Genomic DNA, 25,272 nt, shown 5'->3' on the forward strand with positions numbered 1-25,272 from the left:
ATCAATAATAAATGCAATGGGATCAAACTGAAAAGCTTCTTCACAGCAAATGAACCAATCCATAAAATGAACAGAGCCTATAGAATGGGAGAAAATCTTGACCACTTGCACCTCAGATAGAGCATTAATCTCCAGGATTACAAAGAACTCAAAAAAACTTAACCCCGCCCCCAAAAAAAACCCAATCAATAAATGGGCAAAGGAGCTGAAGTGGCACTTCACAGAAGAAGAAATCTGGATGGTTAAAAAAACATAGGGAAAAAAATGTTCAACATCTCTCACAATTAGAGAAATGCAAATTAAAACTACACCGAGGTGGCACACCTATAATCCCAGCAGCTCAAGAGACAGAGGCAGGAGGATTCCAAGTTCAAAGCTAGACTCAGCAAAGGCAAGATACTAAGCAATCCAGTGAGACTCTGTCTCTAATAAACAAAATACAAAATACAGCTGGGGATGTGGCTCAGTGGTTGAATGCCCCTGAGTTCATAGTACCCCCACCACCACAAAAAAAAAACTACACTGAGAGTCCATCTGACTCCAGTCAGAATGGCAATTATAAGGAATACAAGTAACAATAAATGTTATCAAGAATAGGGGGACAAAGGTACACTCATACATTGTTGGTGGGACTACAAATTGATGCAACCACTCTGGAAAGCAGTAAGGAGATTCCTTAGAACACTTGGAATGGAACCATAATTTGACCCAGTTATCCCACTCCTCAGCTTACACCCAAAGGACTTAAAATCACCATATTACAGTGATACAGCCACATCGATGTTTATAGCAGCTCAATTCACAATAGCCAAGCTATATGATCAACCTAGGTACCCTTCAACAGATGAATAGATAAAAGAAAATGTGGTATGTATACACAATGGAATATGACTCTGCCATAAAGAATGAAATTTAGGCATTTGCCAGTAAATGGATGGAACTGGGAATATCATGCTAAGTGAAATAATCCAGAACCAAAAAACCAAAGGCCAAATGTTCTCTCTGATATGTGTATACTAAACCACAACAAGGGAGGGGAGGGAGAGGAAGAATAGAAGATTATTGGATTAGACAAAGGAGAAGAGAGGGGTAATGGGATTAGGAAAGACAAAAGAATGAATCAGACATAACTTTCTTATGTTCATATATAAACACACGACCACAGTAAATATACATCATGTTCAACCACAAGACTGGGATCAAAATTGTAACTGTTTGCACACCATGTTTGTATAATATGTCTAAATATACTCTACTATCATATATATCTAAAAACAATAAATAAATTTTTTAAAAAGTAATGACAACACATGAAAGGAAACAATTCCCCATAAGAAATAGGTTGAATTCAGGAAAACATGTTGAAATCAATGGATGAAAACAAAGTTTGATTCTGTTTAAGAAGATATTGACATGCAATCTTGGATAATAAAACATGAGAGGGGAAAAAAATTCCAAAGGGTAAAGAAAAGGAAAAAGGCACTTAGAGCCTATTTCACAAAATAACAATCAAAAACTTCCCAAACCTTCAAAAAAGATATGTACATATGGCAAGAAGCTGGAAGGACACCAATTAGATTCAACCAAAATATACCTTCACAAAGATATAAATGCTTAAAATGTCAAAATAAAGGAGACTTCTAAAGAGAACAGTGTCAAGTTACACATGAGGGAATGCCCATTAGACTTCCAGCAGATTCATCAGCAGAAACATTATAATCCAGAAAATAATAGGATGATAAAGTCAAAATACTGAAAGGATAAAAAGCCAACCAAGAATACTATATCCAGCAAAATTATTCTTCAAAACCAACACAGAAAAAAAAATTCCCCAAATAAGCAGAAACTGAGGGAATTCATCACTCCAGAAGAAATTCTTAAGGAAATGATACACTAAAACTGAAAGGATGATGTTATGGTTTGGATGTGAGATATCCCCCAAAAGCTCATGTGTGAGACAACACAAGAAGGTTTAGAGGAGAAATGATTGGGTATGAGAGCTTTAACCCAATCAGTGAATTAATTACCTGATGGGATTAACTTAATGGTAACTGAAGGCAGGTAGGGTCTGGCTGGAAGAGTTGTGGCATTGGGGGCATAGTTTTGGGGTATTTGGCAAGTGGAGATCTCTCTCTACTTCCTGATCATCATGTGAGCTGCTTTCCTCTGCCACATTCTTCCCCTTTGTTGTCCTGCCTCACATTAAGCCCTGAGGAATGGAGTCTGCTGTCTATGGACTGAGACCTGTGAAACTGTGAGCTCCCAAATAAACTTTTCCTCCTCTACAATTGTGCTGTTGTGTCTTTAAGTCACAGCAGTGAAAAAGCTGACTAAAACAGATGATAACTATCATTATGAATACACATGAATATACAAAACTCACTAGAAGGACAGAAGCACAAAAAAGAAAAGAAACAAACTACATGACAAAAAATTACTAAATCAAAAAAATAATGAAAGGTGGAAAAGAACAAAAAAATACACAAAACAAGCAGAATACAATTAAGATGACAGGAAGAGGTTCATTAACACTTATAAATAATAACCTTGAATATAAATGGATTAAATTCACCAATGAAAAGACATATACTGGCTGAATGAGTGAAAAAAAAAAAAGACCCAACTATATGCTGCTGCAAGAAACTCACTTCACTGGTAACTGACAACACATAAACTAAAAGTGAAGGGTTGGAAAAAGATATAATTGCAAAAGGAAATCAAAAGTGAGCAGGAGTAGCTATATTCATCAGATAGCAAACTTTAAATCAAAAACTAAAAAGAAAAAAAAAGAGAGAAAGAAGGTCATTATACATTGATAAAAGGATCAATTTAGCAAGAAGATATGAATGCAACATGGAACCATCAATTATGTAAAATAAATATTATTACAGTAATGGCTGGGCATGTCCACACCCCACTAATCAAAATGGACAGATCATGTAGGCAGAAAAATCAACAAGGAAACATCTGGTTGAATCATATTATAGAGCAAATGGTTTTAATAGACATTTATAGAATATTTCATACAACAGCAACAGATAAACATTCTCATCAGCACTGGGAATGTTCAGTCAATTCTCAATACATTTTTAAAGACTGATACCATATTATGTAACATCTCAGACCACAATGGAATAAAACTACAAATTACCAAAAAGAAAAATGGGAAGTACACAAACACATGGAAGCTAAATAACATGTACCTAAATAACCAATGGGTAACTGAAGAAATTAAAAGGGAAATCAAAATACTTCTGGAAACAAAAGAAAATAACATATCAAAATCTATGGAATACAGAAGTAAAAGCAGTACTGAGAAAGAAGTTTACAGTAATAAATCCTTAGAACAATAAAATAGATCACAATCTAACAATGCACCTTATAACTCAGAGAAGAACAAAACAAATCCAAAACTAGTAGAAGGAAACAAATAAAATTGAAAACTAAAAAGATAAAAATGATCAATAAAACAAAAGTTAGTTTTTAAAAGATAAAATTGACAAACCTTTAGCTAGACTAACCAAGAAAAAAAAAAAAGAACAAAAGCTTATATTAAAAGCATTAGAGCTGATACCACAGAAATACAAAATATCAAAATAAACTAGTATGAACAATTATAAGCTCAAAAACCATAAAGCCCAGAAGAAATATATTCCTGAAGATACACAGCTTACCCAAATTGAATAAAGAAATGGAATAACTACACAGACCATGAATGAGTAAGAAGATTGTGAGATTGAAGCAGTAACTAAAAATCTCCAAGTTTAAAGAAAAAAAAATTTAGGGCACCATGGCTTTATTACTGAAACCTAGAAAACAAAGAACCAATTCTAATTCTTCTTAACTATTCAAGAAAAAAAAATGAAATGGAAAGAACTCTGCCAAACTTTTTATAAGCCCAGCATTACTCAGATTAAAAAAAAAAAATACACAAGATATACAATACATACCTATATTCCTGACCAAAAAAGAAATGCAAAATTCTCAATAAAAGATTAGCAAATCAAATTTAACAGTGAATTAAAAAGATCATATACCATTTTCAGTTGTGATTTGTCCCAGGGATGCAAGGATGCTTCAATACATGCAAATCAATAAACTTTCTACATCAACATGAAAAAGCTAAAAATCATATGATGATTTCAATATGTATAGACAATCTATCAAAATGTATAAATGCATTCTACTGTCACGTACAACTAATTAGAACAAATAAAATAATTTTTAAAAGGACTCAATAATATTAAATATCCCTTTTGTGATAAAACTCTCCACAAATTACATTTAGAACAAACCTACCTCAAAATATTAAAAACTACATGTGAAAAACTATGGCCAATATCACATTAAATGGGGAAAAGCCAAAAGTATTCCCTCTAAGAACAACAACAAAACCAGGACATTCACTTTCACCACAGTTATTTAATCTGAATTATTAAGGAAAAATTTAACTCTGCATGTTTACAAATGACATGATTTCATTAAAGCCAGAAAACCCTAAGTAGTTCATTAAAAAGTTGATAGAACTTATAAATTAATTCAATAAAATTGCAGGAATTTGCATGAAAACAGTAGCAGTTTTATACAACAAAAATGTACCTGGTGACAAATAAGAAAGCAATCTTATTTATTAAAAAATACCCCCAAAAAAGAATAAATTTAAGGAATTAAAAAGGCTCTACAATAAAAATTATAAAACACTAATGAAAGAAATTATAAAGGACACAAAAAAATGCAAAGATGTTCCATGTTCACGAATTGTAGAAATATTATTAAAATTATCATACTACCCAAAGCAATCTATAGATTCAATGCAAATCCCAATCAAAACACTATTGACTTTGTTCACAGAAATAGGAAAAAGAATCCTAAAATCATATGGAATCACAAAATACGAACAATAACCAAAGCAATTCTGAGCAAAAAATACAGTGCTAGAGGCATCTCAATACCTGACTTCAAAATATACTACAAAGCTTTAGTAACCACAACAGTATGGTACTGACAAAGAACAGACACATAGACAATGGAACAGAATAGAACTAGAAATTATTCCACATTCACAGTTAATCAATTTTTGTCAGAAGTGTCAAGAACATACAGTGGAGAAAGGCATCTCTTTAGTAAATGATGCTGGCAAAACTGAATATATATGTGCAGAATAGTTAAACTAGATCCCCTCCTCTCACCGTATTAAAAAAAAAAAAAAATCAACTAAAAATGGATCAAAGACCTAAATGTTAAACCTGAAACTATGAAATTATGTCAGGAAAACACTTTAATACACTGAGGTAGACAATGATTTTTTTAAACAGGATCCCAAAGACATAGGTAACAAGCTTCCTTATAGTAAAGGAAATAATCAACAATTAAAAGAAAACCTACAGAATGGGAGAAAATATTTTCAAACTATTCATCCCACAAGGGATTGATATTGAGAACATATTAAAAAAACTGAAAAAACTGACCACCAAAAAAAAAAAAAAGCCACAATTCAGTTAAAAATTGGGATGAAGAATCAAACAGATACTACTCAAAAGAAGATAAACAAATAGCCAACAATTGCATGAAAAAATGTCCAATCTCGCTAATCATCAGGGAATGAAAAACAAAACCACAATACGATATCTCATTCCAGTTAGAATAGCTATCATCAAAAACACCAAAAATAACAACTGCTTAAGAGGGTCTGGGAAAGGGGAACTCTTACATACTGTTGGTGGGGAATATAATTTGGTACAGCCAGTACTAAAAACTAAAAATAAACTGTCATGGTTAGATATTAGGTGTCCCCCAGAAGCTCAGGTGTGAGACAATGCAAGATGGTTTAGAGGAGAAATGATTGGGTTATAAGAGCCTTAATCCAGTCAGTGAATTAATCCCCGGATAGGGATTAACTGAGTGGTAACTGCAGTGTAGCTGGAGGAGGTGGGTCACTAGGGGTATGCCTTTGGAGCATATATATGGTGAGCTGAGCTTAGTCTCTCTCTGCTTTCTGATCATCATGTGAGCCACTTCCCTCTGCCACTGTCTTCCACCATGATGTTCTGCCTCACCTGGAGCCCAAGGAATGGAGCCAGCTGTCTATGGACTGTGACCTCTGAAACCATGAGCCCCCAAATAAACTTTTTCCTCTAAAAATGTTCTTGTCAGGTTTTTTAGGCAAAGCAGCAAAAATGTTGACTAAAACATAGACCAACCACACTGGTGTAGGTCTGTAATCCCAGAGGCTAAAAGCAGGATGGTTGCAAGTGGAGGTCGGCCTCAGCACCTTAATTTTTTAAATAAATAACTGGAGATGTAGCTCAGTGATAAAGTAGCCCTGGGTTAAGTTCTCAGTACAAAAATAATAATAATAAATAAAAATAGAACTCCAATATGATCCAGCAATTCCACTAACGGGTGTATATCCAAAGGAGATGAAAACACCAAAGAAAGGCAAAAGTGATCAACTGCAATGGATGAATGGATAAAGAAAATATGGGATAGATACAATATCTAACATTATTCAGCCAATTAAAAAATGAAATCCCACCATTTGCAGTCAAATGAATGAAATTGGAAGATACTGTGTTAAGGAAAATAAGCCAGACACAAAGAGACAAATACCACATGTTCTTACCCATGTCTAGGAACTAATAAGTCAATCTTGTAGAAGAACAGAATGAAACTGTAGTCACTAAAGAATGGGAAGAGCATGGGCCGGGGTTGTGGCTCAGTAACAGAGCACTTGCCTAGCATGTATGATGCACTGGGTTCAATCCCTAAAGCCACATAAAAATAGACAAATAAAATAAAGGCATGCTGTCCATGTACAACTACAAAGATTTAAAAAAAAAAAAAAAAAATTGGAAGGACAGGAGGGAGGGAGAATGGGAAGAAGTTCATTAAAGGTCAATAAAACAGTGCCACAATTAGTTCTGGTTCTTCTTTAGAACAGTAGAATATCTATAGGTTTAAAATAATCTGATATGTTTCAAAATAACTAGAAGAGTATAAAATTTCCACCACATAAAAATGATGAATATTTGAAGAGATGGAAACACTTATTACCCTGGGTTTGATGATTATACATGTGTTGCATGACCACAATGTGCCCCATAAAGATATACAAATATGTGTCAATGAAAAAAAGCCATGCCTTACCTTGAGTTTTTCTGATGTCCGTTTTCCTCCAAACCCTCCAGAGCCAACAAGAAAGAGAGAGAACTGGTTATAGCATATAAGTTCCTTCCCAGAATAAGAATAGACTGTAAATAAAAGAAAAAAAAAGTTACCAAAAAAATATAACTTATTAATCAAGATGTTGAACAATTCCATTAAATTTCAAAACAAGAGCCAATTATGAAAGGGTTCCAAAAGTTACAAATGACCTAGCTTGGATTTCAAAGCTCTCATTTTAATGCATTTATTACCGGTCTCTAAAAGGCAGAGAGAAAAGTTTCACAAATCTTTTCTAACCTATGAAATAGCAGTTTCTTTCACTTCTTAAACCTCCAACTGCCACTCATATTTTAATTATTTTCTATCACAAAAGTTTCAAACAATTCCACTAGAAAATGCAAGTAACCACACTCAGACTTTCAAACTTTCTGCCAAAACACTCAAGAAAAGCATGGCATATAAAAGAGAAAGTAAGTTAGGAATAAAGGCATAAAGATACAAGCAGACAGGGTCCTGGCTATTATTCTCACCATTTTATTCCCAGAAATTATAATAGTACCTGGTACAAAAAAGATACCTAAATAAAGTTCATTCAATTAACTAACAAATCCATAAATAAATGATATAAATAAGCAAGTTCCTAATTTCACCTAAACTATATTTACAATTTCTAGTGCACTGTGACCCATTTCGCCAAATACAATTTAATAAATGGAGTAGATCAAGAAAGAATAGTAAAGTTTAAAGTGAGGTTACTGTATGATTTTTGTTTTATGGTATGTTACATTTGGTACAATGGGTAAAGAAAACAAGGACTATTTTAGCCAAATGTCAGCTGACATCCAAAATGACATACAAAAACCTAAAATAGAAGAGAGAGGAAAAAGAGGAGGAAAAAAGGCAAGAAAACATACATAATATTTAAGAGCACAAAAAATACTAAATAAAAACAACACAAATTCTGTAATAGCACATACAGTACAGGTGGTCCCCAACTAATACAATGGTTCAACTTACATTTTTCAACTTTACAATGGTACAAATGCTATACATATTCAGTAGAAATTGTACTTCATATTTTGAATTTTGATTTTGCCCCAGGTTAGCAATATGTAGTATGACAATTTCTAGTAATGCTGGGCAGCAGGGAGCCACTGCTCCTAGTCAGTCATGTGATGACAAGGGTAAAAATCAATACTTCACAGTGTTCTGTATTCCTGTGCTATGATGTTCACTAGGTTAGAGTATTAAATGCATGTTTGATTTAAGGTATTTTCACCTTAACAATGGATTTATCAGGATGAAATCCCATGATAAATAAAGGAGCATCCTATTTATGACAAAAACAAGAGGGTCAATATTCTAAATATCAAGCAATATCAAATGTTCCACTATTCTTTATTTTTTGACAATAAATATTTCTCTTCTTCTTGAACTTTAAAATAAAATTCAGGCAATGTGTCTTTAGCGTATGTTTAATTACTACTCAACATTTATTAAACTACTATAATTTTTTTCATACTGCAGATAAAATGTGGCTATGATGTTTAAATACATTATGAATTCTACAGGCTTAAATGCACAAGCCTAGGAACCTAACCATCACTTGGAAGAATGATACCATGGTCAAATATATTACAAGTTCAAATTAGCCAACACAGAAAAGAGTATCTATAATACAGTTTATTAACTGAGAGCTAATATTTATTCTGCCAAAAACATACTGCAAGCATAATTCTCCTCTATGATTTATATCCAAGCCATATTTTCATAGGCTTTGGTTATGTTGTTTAAAAAAAAGCCCCACCCTCCCTGGCCTAGCCCCATTCTACTTCCTTTTCCCCTCCTTCTCTCTTTTCTTAAAGAGTTAATCTTGCTTTGTTAATAAACACAAACTTATTAATCCATTTCTGTAGTGAGGCATTATGTTACTTATAAAGGTTATCACTCTAACAATATTATGAGAACTATAAGTGAGTTACCATCCATAAGAATTACTACGCCAGATCCTTTATCTAGGACGTCAGCAACAACTGCTTCACATCTTAATTTTCCTAAAATGAAAAGTAAAATAAATAAATAGATGTTCTAAAGACCACAAATTATTACATTAAAACATTAAGTGATTTAACAGTTTCTACTGTAATTTCAGCAAAGCTCAAAAATTATGATTTGAAGTAATCTTCCTGAACTCATTAGAAATAAAAATTGACATTAATAATTCAGAATGCCTGAATTTCTAAATGTGAAACATTAATATTTCGAATAAACTAGATTTTTAAAAAGTAACCATTTTCAATGTCAACTACTCCTCCTGGTCTCTTTTCTGTCATCCAACAAACATTTGTTGAGCACCAATACCATTTACCCCATTCTTTCTCAAATCTCTTGTAGTTTTAATGAGACATTTCCTTCTAATTACTCTGTTCTAAGACTCCCTATTCTTTCATTTAACTGGTAGTATTCTGATAATCATTATTCAAGAGTGAACTCATCTTTCTCTTAAAACCTGCTTTTCTCTTTTGTTCTTTATGAATGAATGGAATGAATCATCCAATTGCCAAACCACAAACTGGAGTATCATCCTTGACTCACAGAAAATAAGCACATGACAAGATTTAAGTATGCAGAAATTAGTAGAAGCCGGGTCATACTAAAAATTTCCAACTTCATCCTGATGTCTACAGATAGTCATTTGGGGTTTCAAACAGGGAAACAGCAAACACATTTGCATTTTAGAAATAACATTTTGGCTGCAGTGAGGTGAATAGGCCTGTGGGAAACAAGAATGGAGGTAAAGAGAAAACAGAAGGTGAGAGAAGAACAAAGGGAAGAAAAAGGAGAAGTGGAGGAAGACAGGAATAGAAGAATTCCAGATGTTTTTAAGATAGAGAATCAAATAACTTGGCAACTATCCAGATGTGAAAGATGATTAAAGAAAAGTGAGGCATTACAAAGACAAGTCAAGGTGATGCTTCCTAAAATCCAAATCTGTTCATATAACTCTTGTTTAAAGTCCTTCAGTAGCTATTTATTGCCTTTACAATAAAATTCAAACTTCTTAACCTAACCTTCCAAAATCCTTCTTAGCTCTCTACTCTCATAATCTTGCTACTCTCCCCAACTTTCTTGAACTATTTTCAGTTCCATTAACAACCAGTGCTTTTTCTCACTTCCAAACCTCTACACATAGTATTTCTTCCTTGGCCTGAAATGTTTTCCAATCTCCTCTTTACGTAGTTAAATCCTAATTCAACCTTCAGATTTCAACCTAGAGTTCATTTCCACCAAGAAGCTTTCCCCAATCCCAAGTTAAGTTCCAGGTTAAAAGCTTCCCTTCTGCACTCCTCCCATTATAAGGTATTTTACAATGCTTATCAATACCTACCATCTACTAGACAGACTCCAAGCTCTGCATAAGCAAGGATAACATTTTTTTCATAGTTACATTACTAACACTTAGCAGAAAGCCTGCTTAAATTAGTACCTAATAAATATTAAAAGTGAATAATTCTAGACAACTGATTCCTTTATCTACCTTTATTTAGTTTCCAAATTTTCTATTATAAGTATAAATTACTTTATAATTTGGTAAAAGTCTAGTTAAAAGAATATTTAGGAGAAAAGGTTCAGAGTACACTATCAATTAAAACCAAAGCTTTCTGAAATTCTGTTTTGGAAATTTTTCATAATAATTATATTTACATAATGCTTAACTGTTCAAAAGTACTTTCATGCATATTGATATTTAACGGTTATATATTCTCTATTAGAGAACCAAGGCTGATAACATTATCAGTCTCACTTTCCACATGAAAGTTTGTTTTGCACTAATAATAATAGAAGTCATACTGAGAAACAAATGTCTAACAAGGATGTCTTACAAAAACATAATAAAGATCAAACTATTGAACTCAAAGACTTGAGAGACCAGTATACGCTAGATAGAACATGTTCTGATTCATGAAGGAAAACAGTGTTTCTGTCAGGTTTCTTCTGCTCTATCTAATGGTTAATTTTATTTTTTTTTTTTTTTTACCACAATGAGGGAGTCAGCTCATAAACAGTACCACTGCAGTTAACAAATTAGTAATTAAGAGATGATGACATCAAACTTCTGATGCTTGTGACCCCATGCCTCATCAATTGGTATGTTTCACGTATACACTGTAATTATATAGTAGACATGCCCTTGGTTTTCTACAGTTTAAAAAAGTTCCAAACCACAGGTATCTTGAATTTCCAATTTTCACAATTACTACAGAGTAAACTTTAAAACTATGTAATAAAATGCATACATGCACTCATATGCACTACAGAAGAAAAAAATCATGAGGAACAACTTGAGGTTAAGTAGGTGAGAAGTTTTAAAAAGTATTATCCATACCTTCCTATTCATATCACTGTGCAGTTGTAATCATTTTACAGCTTATGTCCAATCTCTCTCTTCATATTTTAAAATCCTTAAAAGCACAACTGAATACATTCTATTATCCTTATAACAATGGTTCCCAAATGAACACATTAGGCTAGCTGCGTAAGAAAAACAAGGAGGGCTGGGATTGCAGCCCAGTGGTAGAGCATTTGACTAGCATGTGTGAGGCACAGGGTTCAATCCTCAGCAAAGTAAAAACAAAAAAATAAAATAAAAGCACTGTGTCCTCCTACAGCTAAAAAAAAAATTAAAAAAACACAAGGAAATTTCTGTGCCACTAGATAATACCACCATACCATCCACAATATACCACACACAAAATCTCCAGGATGAGTCCAGAATCCATCTTTACTAAAAATAAAAGGTAGCATGATATAATAACTAAAGTAGTTTTGATATGCAACCAGGTCAGAAAATTACCTAATAACTAAATACTATGCCTTGCACATGGTAGGTACCCAACAGATATTTGAGGAATGCACAACCACCACAACTCTGCGCTGTCTCAGATGAAAACAAGCTATTTGAAATTTTATACTATAATACTTACACTGAAATAAAGCTAGTCCATCTTAAACAATAAAAAATCTCAAGAACTTTTTTTAAATTTTTTTCAGTTGTAGATGGACACAATACCTTTAATTTTATTTACTTATTTTTTTTATGTGGTGCTGAGGATCAAACCCAGTGCCTCACACATGCCAGGCAAACACTCTACCACTGACCTACAACCCCAGTCCATGAATTTTTTAAATACAAAATTTTATGAAAAAAATTAAAGAAGAATTCTAACTACTTGCTGACCCCTACATTATATAATGTGAAATGCTAAACACTCTTTGTGTATGAGGCCAGCATATAAATAGACAACATTCTGACTAAAAGAAACAAAAACAAATGTATCAAATTATAGTGAAAGAATAAAAAGAAAAACTTTGGTGAACAAGCAAGAAATTATAAAGAAAAAAATGATTATTAAATGATTCTTCTAAAAAAATAGGAAAAAAGTTATTTAAAAACCCATATTTTAACATTGTTTGCTTTAAGAAAATCGGTATCAAGAGAAATATCTGAGAATGAAAAACTATAATTGTATGAATCACAACTAATTATACACACAATCTCAAAATTTAGAACACACACAAATATTCTTTTCAATTGTTAATGGTTCATACAACAAAAGAAAAGTTGATAGTATTACATGTTAATTATAATACTATTAATGGACAAAGTTTATGGTAACCAAAACAGATACTAGACTAGTTAACATCAATCTACTTTAATGGTTTACATGTACATAGTAATTTCTGATATGTTTCACTGGGTAACTGTATGTCAGTTTGACACAATGGCACAATTTGGAATGTTAATTAGAAAATTATGAATTAGTGTATAAGGAACTCACCTGATCTAGGAAGTGGTTTATATAACTCCAAGTATTGCTCCCCATGAAGAACCTATGTTAGGATGAGTAAAATTTTATTAGCAATTGCCTTGTCCAATAGGTTCTGCCTATACATACTACTTATCGCAAGTGACATTTTAGCCAGGCGTAGTGGTGCACGCCTGTAATCCCAGAGGCTCGGAAGGCTGAGCAGGAGGATCATGAGTTCACAGTCTCAACAAAAGTAAGGCGCTAAGAAACTCAGTGAGACCCTGTCTCTAAAATAAAATACAAAATGAGGTTGAGGATGTGGCTCAGTGGTTGAGTAACCCTGAGTTCAATTCCTGGTACCCCCCCCAAAAAAAAAACCAAAAAACAACAAGTGACATTTTACTGTCCACATGTTCCAATCAGTACTCCTCCCATATTCTCGCTCAGTCTGGCTTCTACTTCTTAATCATGTGATTCAGATATAATCAGTCCCCAACCTAAAGACATCACCACTTTTGGAGCAAAGAAAATAAATTTGTGTTCTTTCTTGACATGCATGAATCCTTATTGATTGATAATTATGGATTATTTGCCAAAAGAGACACTAAAATAGGCTTTATTCCCAGTGCTTGTAACAGTGCCTGGACTGCATTAAGTATTCAGGAAGTATTTGTTGAGCAAAAATGAACAAAAGGGCCAGTGCTAGTAAAATGATTTCAGGTCACACACACCAAACAGAAATGATCCAACTAAAACACAAAAATAAACCTTAAAACCATGTTCAAAGTAAAGCACTATCAATGTCAACATTCCCTTTTTATCATTATTTCATAAATTATGTACAAAAAATAGATACTAAGGGCACTGTGTAAATTAACAGTGACAACCTCAATTTATCAAAGCAAAAGAAACCATCTTATGTAGGAAAAGCAAAACCTGACCCTTACACCCAAATCACTACAATACACTGCAGTGGGACAGCCTTCAGTCCCCAAAATTCAGAAGGAAGAAAAAAAATTGGAAAATAAATGAAGGACTACCTGTCTCACTGTGTCATATGGTCTGATAACTAAAGGTTGGGAAGACTGGGATTCAAATCCCAAGATGGTTTTCATTTCTAGTCACAGAATATAAACACCATTTATGATTTCCAATTCTGAGGGGGAATTTTGAAATATGTTTTAATTTTTGTACTTATGTTATCCAAACAGAAAAACAGTGTGCTACAAACACCATGGGAGAGTAACTAAAATAGCAAACTGCCCAGCACATATTTCTGGCCCTCCTCTGAACTTTATCAAATACTCTAATAAGTTTCCCATCTATTCAGAGGGGATATCCATGGGCGATGAGCTAATCAATCCAACCAAAGTCACAGAAATTTTCTCAGAGCTCTATGACTCAAGAACTATTGCTGGGCTCAACCTCAACCTTACTCCAAGATTAAAATATATCCTACTTCAAAAGCTTTCTTGGTTCACTCCTTCCTTACAGAAGTGGTTTATTCATTCTTTCAGTTTTTTTTCAGTTCCAGATCTCCTCTCTACTTATACTTACACATCAGATGATTTCAACAAGTCTCGAGTCTTTACATATCACCTATCTGCCAAACACCCTACTGAGACCTTTCTCCAAACTTTAGATTCATATTCAAAACTGTCCTTTTTATATTCTTCAGTTGAATGTGTAACGGTCATTTCAAACTTATCCAAAACCAACTTCTGACCACCTCCACCTTAAAATAAGTAAGTACATGTGTGTATAATCACACAGTAATGTCATATGCAACTACTATACATATTAAATAGCTTATATATAATTATTATACATTTAATTATACATTGTACTCAGTATAGGGTGAAGAGAGTATAAGTCAACTGTCCAGAACAAACACCTTCATCCTAGACTCCTCTTTCCTTTCCCTCTTATCTAGCATTTTGCCTGGATTACTACAATAGGCTCCTAATGGTTTCTTAGCTTCCATGCTTGGCTCCTAAACAATCTCTTTTCCACACAGTAGCAAGAGTGAATATAACTGGATCATGGCAATCCTTAAAAGGGTTACCCTTAGCCTCCCTGGTTAAACAGAATATAAGCTGAAATCTTTATAATGACTATAGGCCTTCTTCTTCGACCACCCCTGGATAGAGTGACCCCTTGTACATTTAAGTTATACTGGCCCCCTTCCTACTCCAAACACAGCCAAGTATGTATGTACCTCAGGACCTTTTTACACCTGTTCTCCCCCAAACACTCTTTTCCCAGATAACTATTTGGCTTGCTTCTTCACTAATATCATGAGGTAAGAATTGTCACATCCATTTTATAGATAAGGAAACTGAAGCCTAGAGAAGTTATTTGCCCTTGTTCAAACAGCAAGTAAATCACAGAAAGAGGATTAATAACATTATTCCAGGGTTGTAGGGCATATAATTATTTTCTTCTTTTATCTGGCATTTTATACTAACTCTTCCTTTCTTATATTCTTATTTTCTTTGTTTTGTTCTTTTTTGTTTTGTTACCAGGAATTGAACCCAGGCTTAACCACTGACTCACATCCCTAGCTCTCTTTATATTTTATTTAGAGACAGGGTCTCACTAAGTTACTTTGTTCCTTGCTGAGTTGCTGAGGCTGCTTTGAAATCCCCATCCTCCTGCCTCAGCCTCCTGAGCTGATGGAATTACAGGCGTGCACCACTGAAACCGGCTCTTTCATTCTTAAACACAAAAATCAAAACAAAAGATATGCTAAATCTTTATTCCCAAACTAACCATTATTATAAACCATGTTTTATGCATATATATATATATATTATATATATAATATATATATATATGCATGTAATACATATAACATGCATACAGGATGTATACTGATAACATCTGAAGAAAAGTCAAGCATAAGTTTCTTATTAGGCATACCTTTGCAAGGCTGACTGAAAGTCCAGGAATCTCTGTCAATCCTTCACCCATCATAGATTTCTGAGCTATGATAACTCCAAAGGTAGGCAAACAGGAGAAATCAGAACTTCCTTCATAAACAAATTTCAAATCTTTTGGATCTTTGACTGAAGCTCCCACTCCAAGAGCATACATAATAGTTTCTAGTTCCGTGTAAGCAGAAGAAAATGAAGGGAGTTTATAGCCGATAGCTCCAGTCTATATAGGAAAGTTGAAAAAATTATTTTTTCATTGATATTTTTGAAGTCTTAACTTTTCAAAGCTAATAACTATTTATATACCTAGCTTTGCTTCTGAACAGCTGTGAGTCAAATGTTAATTAATTTATGGAGCATAATTATGTCACTATATTTATTCATTATTCATTTCATTATATTTGATATTTTACATAAAAAACAAGTAATGCCTAGAAAAGGACTTCATTTACAGATAATTGCTTGCTTCTTGCCAACTGATATTATATCTCATTTTCAACTTTCCTGCCTCTAACAATGGAAACTTTATTAATTCAGCAAATACTTGCTACCCCAAATCCAAAAAAGGATAAATTTGTTATAATTAGGGATAGTAAATTGTTTTATAGAGTCAACTGTATAAAATTCACTGTAAACAGATGAGCAAAGCACTGCTTAATGCTTGTAAATTAAGCTGCTTAATAACAGTTTCAGTTAAATTGAGATTTAACCTAAAGTTTCTTTCCAGGAATATCCTTTGCCTAACTGGACGATGGATTTTTCAATTTAGAGATGATATGCATAGCCACTGTGTGAAGCACATATTATAAAAGAATTATGTACAATTCTTCAGTCACTTTTATCCTAAAGCAGGAATCAGCAAACAAGGGTTGGAAGTTAAGAAGGATTTTTACATTTTCAAAATGTGGTTAAAATATATATATATAACTTGGGGTATAGCTCAAAGGTAGATCACATGCTTGTGCTTAGCATGCACAAGGCCTTGGATTCAATCTCTAGTGCCAAAAAGAAAGAGAAAAACAGGAATACTATGTGTTAAAAACAGCATGTGACCTCTAACACCTAAAATATTTGCTGTAAGTCCTCCAAAACTTTGCTGAGCCCTATTTTAAAGTAAAAATGCCAATAACACACTGAGAACATTCTCAAGCTTAAAAATTAGATTCCTGTTATCACTATCCTCTACTTTAAAGCATCTATGCCGTGCTTCTCTTCATTATTAGGCATATCTTTAGAGACTCAAAGCGAGTGACTGCATCTGAAAAAAATTAAGGGGGCAGTGGGGGGAGAAAAAGAAAGAGGAGGAGGAAGGAAGGATAAGTTTCAGAGAAGACAACATTCCCCACTTACAAATTCTGAAGTGGCTGTAGACGTTTCATGACTGGTATGATTTGTTGAAATTCCTCCTTCTGCATCTATTTTATGTAAAACTTTAATCATACTTGCAACTGATTCTAAAATTAAGAAAAATAAGGGAAATAAAACTTTGTTTAAAATGTGACTAAAAAAACAACAGTAAGCTAGGTAACAGTTGCCAACTATAAAAACCCCCTCATTATTCATGAACTGAATATATGATGTTAGACTTTTGTAGGAAAAAACTGTGAAAGACTTTGAAATAAACCAAATGTACTGTCTAACATACTCTTCCCAGGTTATCTAAGGGGACTGACTCAGAGCTTTTCATTATCTTTGAGCTGTTTTATAAATCCATAAAGTGGGATACTTGTCTACAGATATGTAATTTCTGTCTGTCTAGTGGAAAGACAACTAATTTCCCTTCTCTCTCTATCATCAGTTCTCCCTGGGATTGAAGAATGCCAATACCTCCAACCCCAGGTCTGAAGGTAGTTTTAAAAATTCTTGCCAGGCACACCTGTAATGACAGTGAGTTGAGAGGTTGAGGCAGGAGGATCTCAAGTTCAGGGTCATCCTCAGCAACTTATCAAGACCCTGTCTCAAAATCTTAAAAAATGAAATAGTGGGGCAGGGTGGGAGGGCAGGCAGTGGTAAATTACCCCTGGGTTCGAACCACCAAAAAATAAAAATAATATTATAATAACAAAATACTTTCAGAGACAAACATGTCATGAACAGTGACTCCAGACAGGAACTAGAAGCTGCTGTTCTGGAGTCTAAAAGGCTGTAAAGAAGTTCATGGGGCATCCACATACATATTAAGATTTTCTGAAGGCTCTGGGATATAGGCTTCATTCTGAACTCAGATAAAAACAAAAAACAAAATACAAAGTCTGAGACAACCAAAATTACCCGCTATTACAAGTCACGCTACTGAAGAAGTCTCTTGCCTGATCCGCTCCCTACCTTACCATTCCGCCTGCTGTCTTGAGGAAAAGCTACTTAATTGAAAGGCATCATGGTACAGGCTAAAAGCACTTTACTCAGAGACAGACAACCTGAATTAACTCTTAGCTCAAACAATGGTCAGTTTTTCTGGGATTTAGTTTCATCACTTCTAAACTGAAAGTACTGAAATAGGTGCTCTGGAAAGTCAACTCTTACAGAGAAGATGACTTTTTAATTATTTTTATTACACTTATTTTCACCTATAATGAGTTTTTTTTTTAAAATAATAGTCTAACATTTTTGAGGCAGAAAATCAGAGAAATGTTTTAAATATACTTTTCCTTTTTCTTTCATTTATTTTCATTGAAGGAACTTATTCACAGAACAAAATGTATCCCAAATATCAAAATATAAAATTGCGACAATTTATGACATGATAATTATATTATCATCTGATTGAGAAAAGGCATAATGAAAATTTCAAGAGTGTAAAAGTAGGAAGGAAAGTATCGATAAGAAGTAAAAACCAGGTGGGCACGTGGTACACCTGGAATCCCAGAGACTCAGAAGGCTAAGGCAAGAGGATTTCAAGTTTGATGCAAGCCTCAGCAACTTATTGAGACCCTCACCAGTAAGCTACTTAGTGAGACTCTGTCTCAAAATAAAAAATAAAAATAACGGTGGATGTAGCTCCATGGTAAGGTGACCCTAGGTTCAGCCCCCGATACCCAAAAAAAAAAAAAAAGTAAGACCAGAACAGTCATTTTTCAGATATATTCTTCTATCAACTTTGAATATAAAATTATTGAGGAAAAAGGAAACATGTTTATCTATAAAACAATCCTCACTCATAATCTTTCTCAGAAAACTCTTTTTTAAAAATGTCACATGTGATATGCACGTATGAGTTTTAGTAGGAAAAAATGTAAATTTTATTTGGTTTCTCTTTATATGGGTATGTTATAGGTGATTAAATAATTCAAGTTAACAAGCATTTACTAAATCCCTTCTGAGTTCAGCACTACGATAATACCAAGTACAAAAGAATTACGTATAGGGCTGGGGGTGCTGCTCAATGGTAGAACACTATCTATCATGCCCAAAACCCCAGGACTTTAAAAAGACAGAGAGAGAGAAAGAGAGAGAATTACATATAAGGTACAACCTCTGCCTCAAAGAACTTGCCATGCAATTAAGAAACCACACATTCATGGAAAAAAGCAATGGAGAGCAGTTACAATTAGAGGGTAATTAGATGTTCAAGCGGGTAGGAACTCAACTAACAGAAAGATCAATATAGCCCAGAATATCTGGAAAAGTTTTACTGAATATCTGGGTTTGAGTATTTCTAAAGAAGTACTAAAATTATGCAGAGGTAATAAAAGGAAGATGAGGTATAACAGAAAGTGAGAGGAACAGTAGCAAAAACAAAGTGTTAAAGCAAAGTCACATGTATTCACTGAATGGAAAAGAGCTAAGCCTTTAACTGAAACAGGCTTAAATGAACTCTGGAGGAAACAGAGAAAAATGGGGTCAAACTAGAAGTATATGTCTAGATAAAGGAAAATTTTAAGATCAACTGTCAGCCAAAAAGTAGGTGCATTTAGCACAAATAAGTAAATGCCTTGTGCCATCCATCCCCCAGCCTTGCATAAACTAAAAAAACAAATATTAAAAATGACGGAGGGACATAAATACCTTAAATATGAAGAGTTCTAATACCTACTACAGCAGACAATATACTACATATGTTACAAGTGTTTAGTTAAGTCATCACAGTTTAGAAAGCTAATCCATACCACAAGATAGAAAATGCTTGTTGCCTCTGGTTCCTCAATCAGGGTTAAATGGTTTGGGATTCTTTTTACCTTGGATATTCTGAGGCTTGCTGGCATTACTGAAGTCACAGATCTTCTTCCAGTTAGCCTTCACTGCCTCAGGAGTCATTGGTTGATTCCTCTGTCTAGCAATGGCTCCAAGAGTTCGCTCCCAGCGTACTAATTATAGAAACAAAATCAAGATACTGAGAACATAATTTGGAGGAAAACAGTAAGATGCATAAGAGCCCTTTAAATTTTTAACTTCGAGAAAAAGGAAATTCAGAAAAAAGGGTTTCACTTTGTACAGTTTTACAAGTATTAAAATGCCTTTATCCTAAAACACCCATGAGGAAAATGTCAACTAAAAAAAATTGTTTTGAAGGAAAAAATTTCTTTGTGCCAGGCACTATTAAAGGTAAAATCTCATGCTGAGTCTAAAAGTTAAATTACAAAATAATCACACCAAAAGACTTACTTGATGATCACAGATCACTCAAGTAAAGATATTTAACCGTTCTTTTATATAAAATAAAGATTAATAGAACATAGTTGTTAGGCAGCAAATTGAGGACTAGGGGTATTAAAAGGTCAAAAATTTCAGTAAACAAAAAAATTAGTTTATCAGATAGTCACATATATTTCTCCTTATCCTCTTTTACTCTTCCTCCATTTCTACAAGAAGTCAACTAAACTGCACAGATTTATAGAAAACATGAGTTCTGCATAAATTTCATTAGGAGAATTTTTAACATTGTTTCCTTTTAAAATCCAGAAGAATAAATACCCTGGCAACCTTATTTAAGCATAATGATCAGACTTATCAGACTTTGATGACTACCCCCAACACCCCAGTACTAGGGATTGGATCCAGAGCCTCATGCATACTAGACAAGAGCTCTACCACTGTTATATCCTCAGCCCTTTTTAATTTTATTTTGAGATGGGGTTCTGCTAAGCTTCCCAGGCTGGCCTTGAACTTGCAATTCTCTTGACTCAGCCTCTTGGGTAGTTGGGATTACAGGAGGGCACTTGATAATTATTAAATTTAAGATTTGTATCGGGGAATTCTAGAAATGCCTGCTTTTGATTTTTTCCTATTGATACAGTACCAGATAGAGCTTTTATTGCAGCACTTATCTTCCTATCATACATGGGTACATTTTCAAAAGACACCCAAATGCTTGAGGAACTAAATCACTTTAACAACTGGAGAGAACAGTCATTAATGCTAAAAAAAAATTAATACTTTACAATATGTTGCACCAAGGCCCTCCAGTCCCAGCAGTCTTTTAAATAACTCAATTAACTGTGTGATTAATTTTGATACCAACAGCTAACTAAAAACAAGGTATTAGAATTTTCATAATTTTTTAAATGCTATAAAGCAACTATCATTAGGTTTAAGATACAGAAGAACATTTATGCTAAATGAATTTACTACTGACGAGAAGGAAAACAATTCCCAAATCAGTTGCAGTGTCTGTCTCTGAACGTGTCTCCAATGTGATTCCTCATTCTCCTGATGTCTTATGCTACAGGAAGGAAATAACTACATGAAAGAATTGGAGAACTTGCCTGCTATGCCATTTAGAATAGGCTCCTCCCATCTTTTCAAAAGCAACTCTCCCTCCCACTCACTTCTTTGCTGAAACAGCAAGAGTAAGTATGTGGAATGCCAAAGATATTGGAGGGTAAATACCAATATAAACAGACTTTGCTATATGAAGGAATCACCACTTCTGAATAAGATAGGAAGTCCTGGATAAGGACTGCCTCCAGAAAGAACAGATTTCCAAAAGCACACAGACCTGCAGGACAGTGTCATGTTTTAGAATATCTGCTGTATAAAATGTTCAAGGCTGAATATATGTGCACTAGATCTAGTGATTATGCACTTGACAAAATTCTTATTACCCAGCTATAATGAAAATGTAGATTTAAAGATACGGAGATACGGGCAAACTGAGAGGCTTACATTTTCCAATCCATCCTGCTCCAACCTAGCAAAAGAGAGGGAAATATATTAGAAGACGTATAATCACTTAGAGAATTTTTTAAATTTAAAATAAAGGCAGCTATCTAGAATGCTACATGACGAGGAATGAAAATAACATGGCTCTACAAAAGTCCACTGATCCTATGATTTACCCTTTTCCTGTTATCACAGCAGAAACCTGAAGAAGCCCAATGTAAAGGCCAAGGCTTGATGCCATATCTTCTACTGACCAACTATGTGATCCTGGTCAAATCATTTGGCCTCCCTAAACTCAAATTTCACCATACTTAAAATAGGAATAACAACACATACTTGATATAGTTACTGTGAAGTTTATACAATGTAAATTCTACACGTAGTCTCAAATAAATGTCCCTCTAGAAAGAAACAATGAACTTTAAAAAAAAAAAAATCAAAGCCCATCGAGTATTTGACTTAATGAATTACATATAATCATTTTAGTAAAACATCTTTATATAGAGATAAGGCAAATGACCAAACACCAACTGCCACACAGAAATATAAATTTGATATTTCTACATTTTTAGAGATTCGGGAAAATCCTGAGGGAAAAAATGTCTAATAAAAAGAAAATCTGGCATGTTTTCAAACACAACTACATTGTGCCAGAACTACTTATTCAAATTCTACATGTGTGTGACAGAAAAAATGTGTCAGTAGACAGCACACATCTTGGTGGCTCTAGGCACAAAGATGTGACTTTTCATCATCTTTTGCTTTTATATTAATATACCCACACCTTTTACATATCTGATGAACCTTGATGTAGTTAGAATATACAAATCAGCAGTGGTTTTGATAACACAAAAGAGAGATCGCCTTTTACCATGTTTGGAGAGTGATATTAGTAACAAGTTCTTCTCAGATGCTAGAAACAACTGATCCTGCTAAACAAAAATCTGTATCTGCCACTCTAGGTATCTATCAGAACTTTGCAAAGTGGTGGTTTGAGTAAGAATATTACAAACACCTCTTATCATATTTTATCAATCATGCATGTCAAATGTTCCTCACTAAACATGTTCACAATAGAGTCAATGAAAATAACAACATAAAACTTTATCCTCAGCATGACTATATGACTTTGGATATGTGCTTAAATTACACACCTAAAAAAAGACTAGAAAGAAATACATAAATACATTAATCGTTCTCTCTGGATAGTGATACTTGTAGGCAATTTTTATTTTCTCCTGTGTATGTTCCTGTATAGTTAAAATTTTCACACAAAGAAGATGCATTTTTGTTTACAGTATAATAAGTATAATTTTCAAAGTTAAGTAATTTTAAAAGTTCCTTAATTAGATAAAAGAGGGCCAGGCTAAATTTTAAACTCCAGATGACTTGATATTATTAAATTTTCCTATTCTATATAATTAGATTTGTAAAGTGCCTTCCACTTCTGATTTCCACAATTCACATTCAATGGGTATGATTTGAAAGGAGGAAGCATATATCTCTACTTAGCTATATGAAGATTATTTTTTTTTCCCCTTTACTCATTTCATTCAAATGTTAACATGTTAATAACATATTGTTCCCTTCAAACTGAGCCAGGTTCTTTTGCTACCAAGAAATGTTCTGGATGTCACAGTATTCTACATACAACATGTTATTATAGAGAATCAAAAAATGGAAGGAAGGAGGTTCCAATAATAATAGTTCAAGTTAGGAAAAAAGATCAAACTCAAACAAGTAATCAAAAATACATGAATCAGCTTAAAAAGGGAATGGGGAAAACAAAAAAGTTTTCTTTTAAAGTTAAAACAAACAGTAAGTTGTTTTTTGTTTTTGTTTTTGTTTTTGTTTTGCTTTCTTAACTTTCCGATTAGGATATTGATGTACTCTGCCCATCTGGGTCACTTTGTAAATTACATTTTCCTAGTAAATCATGCATTTTATAGCTTATCATACTCATTTGAAAACTGATGAGAATAACAGCAGTCTCTTACTTTTGCTCACTCCCTCTTTTCTCAAGCTTATTTCCCCCTTTGCACATGGGTATTTGCCTGTGCCTCCCATTTTTTTATGGTTGTATTTGCAATTCAATCTAATGTATGTTTTAAAAAGAATCATTTCTTATATTTTAAAAAATCTATATTTGCACACTTGTTTTTCATCTCTCCTTAACTGTTTATTTCATTATTGCTTAATATCATTTTACTCTTGTAATCTCTTATGTGAACATAGTTATTTATTTTTATTAAAATATTTATATATTTTTATATGTGGTTATTAGCTGTTTCTTACAGTTTCTAAGGCAGAAAAACAGATGTGCTCATAATTTGTATTTTTTAAATATTTTTAACTATATATTTTTGCTCCTTAACCCAATGATCCTTTGTAGAAATATACTTAAGTTTTCTATATGACCTAACACTCTTTTTTTATGGATATACCATCATTACTCCAGAAGAAACTGTCTTGCTTTGCAGGTTATAAAATTTATATCACTTACTCTATGAATTTTGGCTTCAGGTACAAGATGACATTGGTTTTTTTGTGTTCTACTTGTCTTCTCTGGGAAGGTGGAGCTTAAATCCTGAATGGTGTGTTTCTACATCTGTTTTCCCACAGTTTTTGTTTTGTGGATTTTAATGCTATACTTTATTTGTAGATATCCTATTAAATCTTCAGTATATTGAACTTTTAATCATCATCCTTAGTGTACCATGGAAAGTTAGGTCTTGCTCCCAAGAATCTTTTTCTTTCAATTGGTAAGGACATTCCTTTATAAGGGTCTGTAAGACCAATTTGACCAGTTCTCTGTTTTATGATATGTGGGTTCCTTCTATTTATTTGGACAGAATTTCTTCACTGTCCTCTGGTATTTTAATAAGAAGTTGTATTTATTGATCTGTCACACCCAAATTAAATTCCTGATATAATAATTGATAAATAAAATTCTGGGGAAGACTGTTATATAACAGACATAATGTTAAAGGTTTAAAATTATATGTAGTTGTCTTATAGTTTGGATCTAGAATGTCCCCCAAAAGGCTCATGTGTTAAAGACTTGGTCCCAGCTGGTGGTGCTACTGGGAGGTGGTAGAACTCCAGGAAGTGGGGCCTAGTTAGAGGAAGTAGGTCACTGTGGGCACATCCTTGAAAAGTGTATCTTGTCCCTGGCCCCTTTTTCTGTTTCCCAGTTGGTATGAAGTGAGTAGCTCTGATCCACTACATGCTCCCCATCATCATGTTCTACCTTGTGAAAGGAC

At 33.6% G+C, this 25,272-nt stretch overlaps 1 protein-coding gene across 1 annotated transcript in view; it reads right to left on the reverse strand.

Annotated features, from left to right (window-relative positions):
* The window catches only part of Hsd17b4 (hydroxysteroid 17-beta dehydrogenase 4), a 109,130-nt gene that overhangs the window by 37,954 nt on the left and 45,904 nt on the right, over positions 1 to 25,272 (reverse strand). Inside the window, exons 10-16 of the mRNA XM_047555432.1 lie at positions 22,013 to 22,037; positions 20,086 to 20,214; positions 17,261 to 17,364; positions 15,897 to 16,133; positions 13,005 to 13,056; positions 9,147 to 9,218; positions 7,147 to 7,250 (exon numbers count right to left, since the gene is read on the reverse strand). Of these exons, the coding sequence (XP_047411388.1) occupies positions 7,147 to 7,250; positions 9,147 to 9,218; positions 13,005 to 13,056; positions 15,897 to 16,133; positions 17,261 to 17,364; positions 20,086 to 20,214; positions 22,013 to 22,037 (723 nt within the window). The remainder of the gene's footprint in view (positions 1 to 7,146; positions 7,251 to 9,146; positions 9,219 to 13,004; positions 13,057 to 15,896; positions 16,134 to 17,260; positions 17,365 to 20,085; positions 20,215 to 22,012; positions 22,038 to 25,272) is intronic.

This window comes from Sciurus carolinensis, chromosome 6, assembly GCF_902686445.1.
Source record: "Sciurus carolinensis chromosome 6, mSciCar1.2, whole genome shotgun sequence".
Lineage (NCBI taxonomy): Eukaryota > Metazoa > Chordata > Mammalia > Rodentia > Sciuridae > Sciurus > Sciurus carolinensis.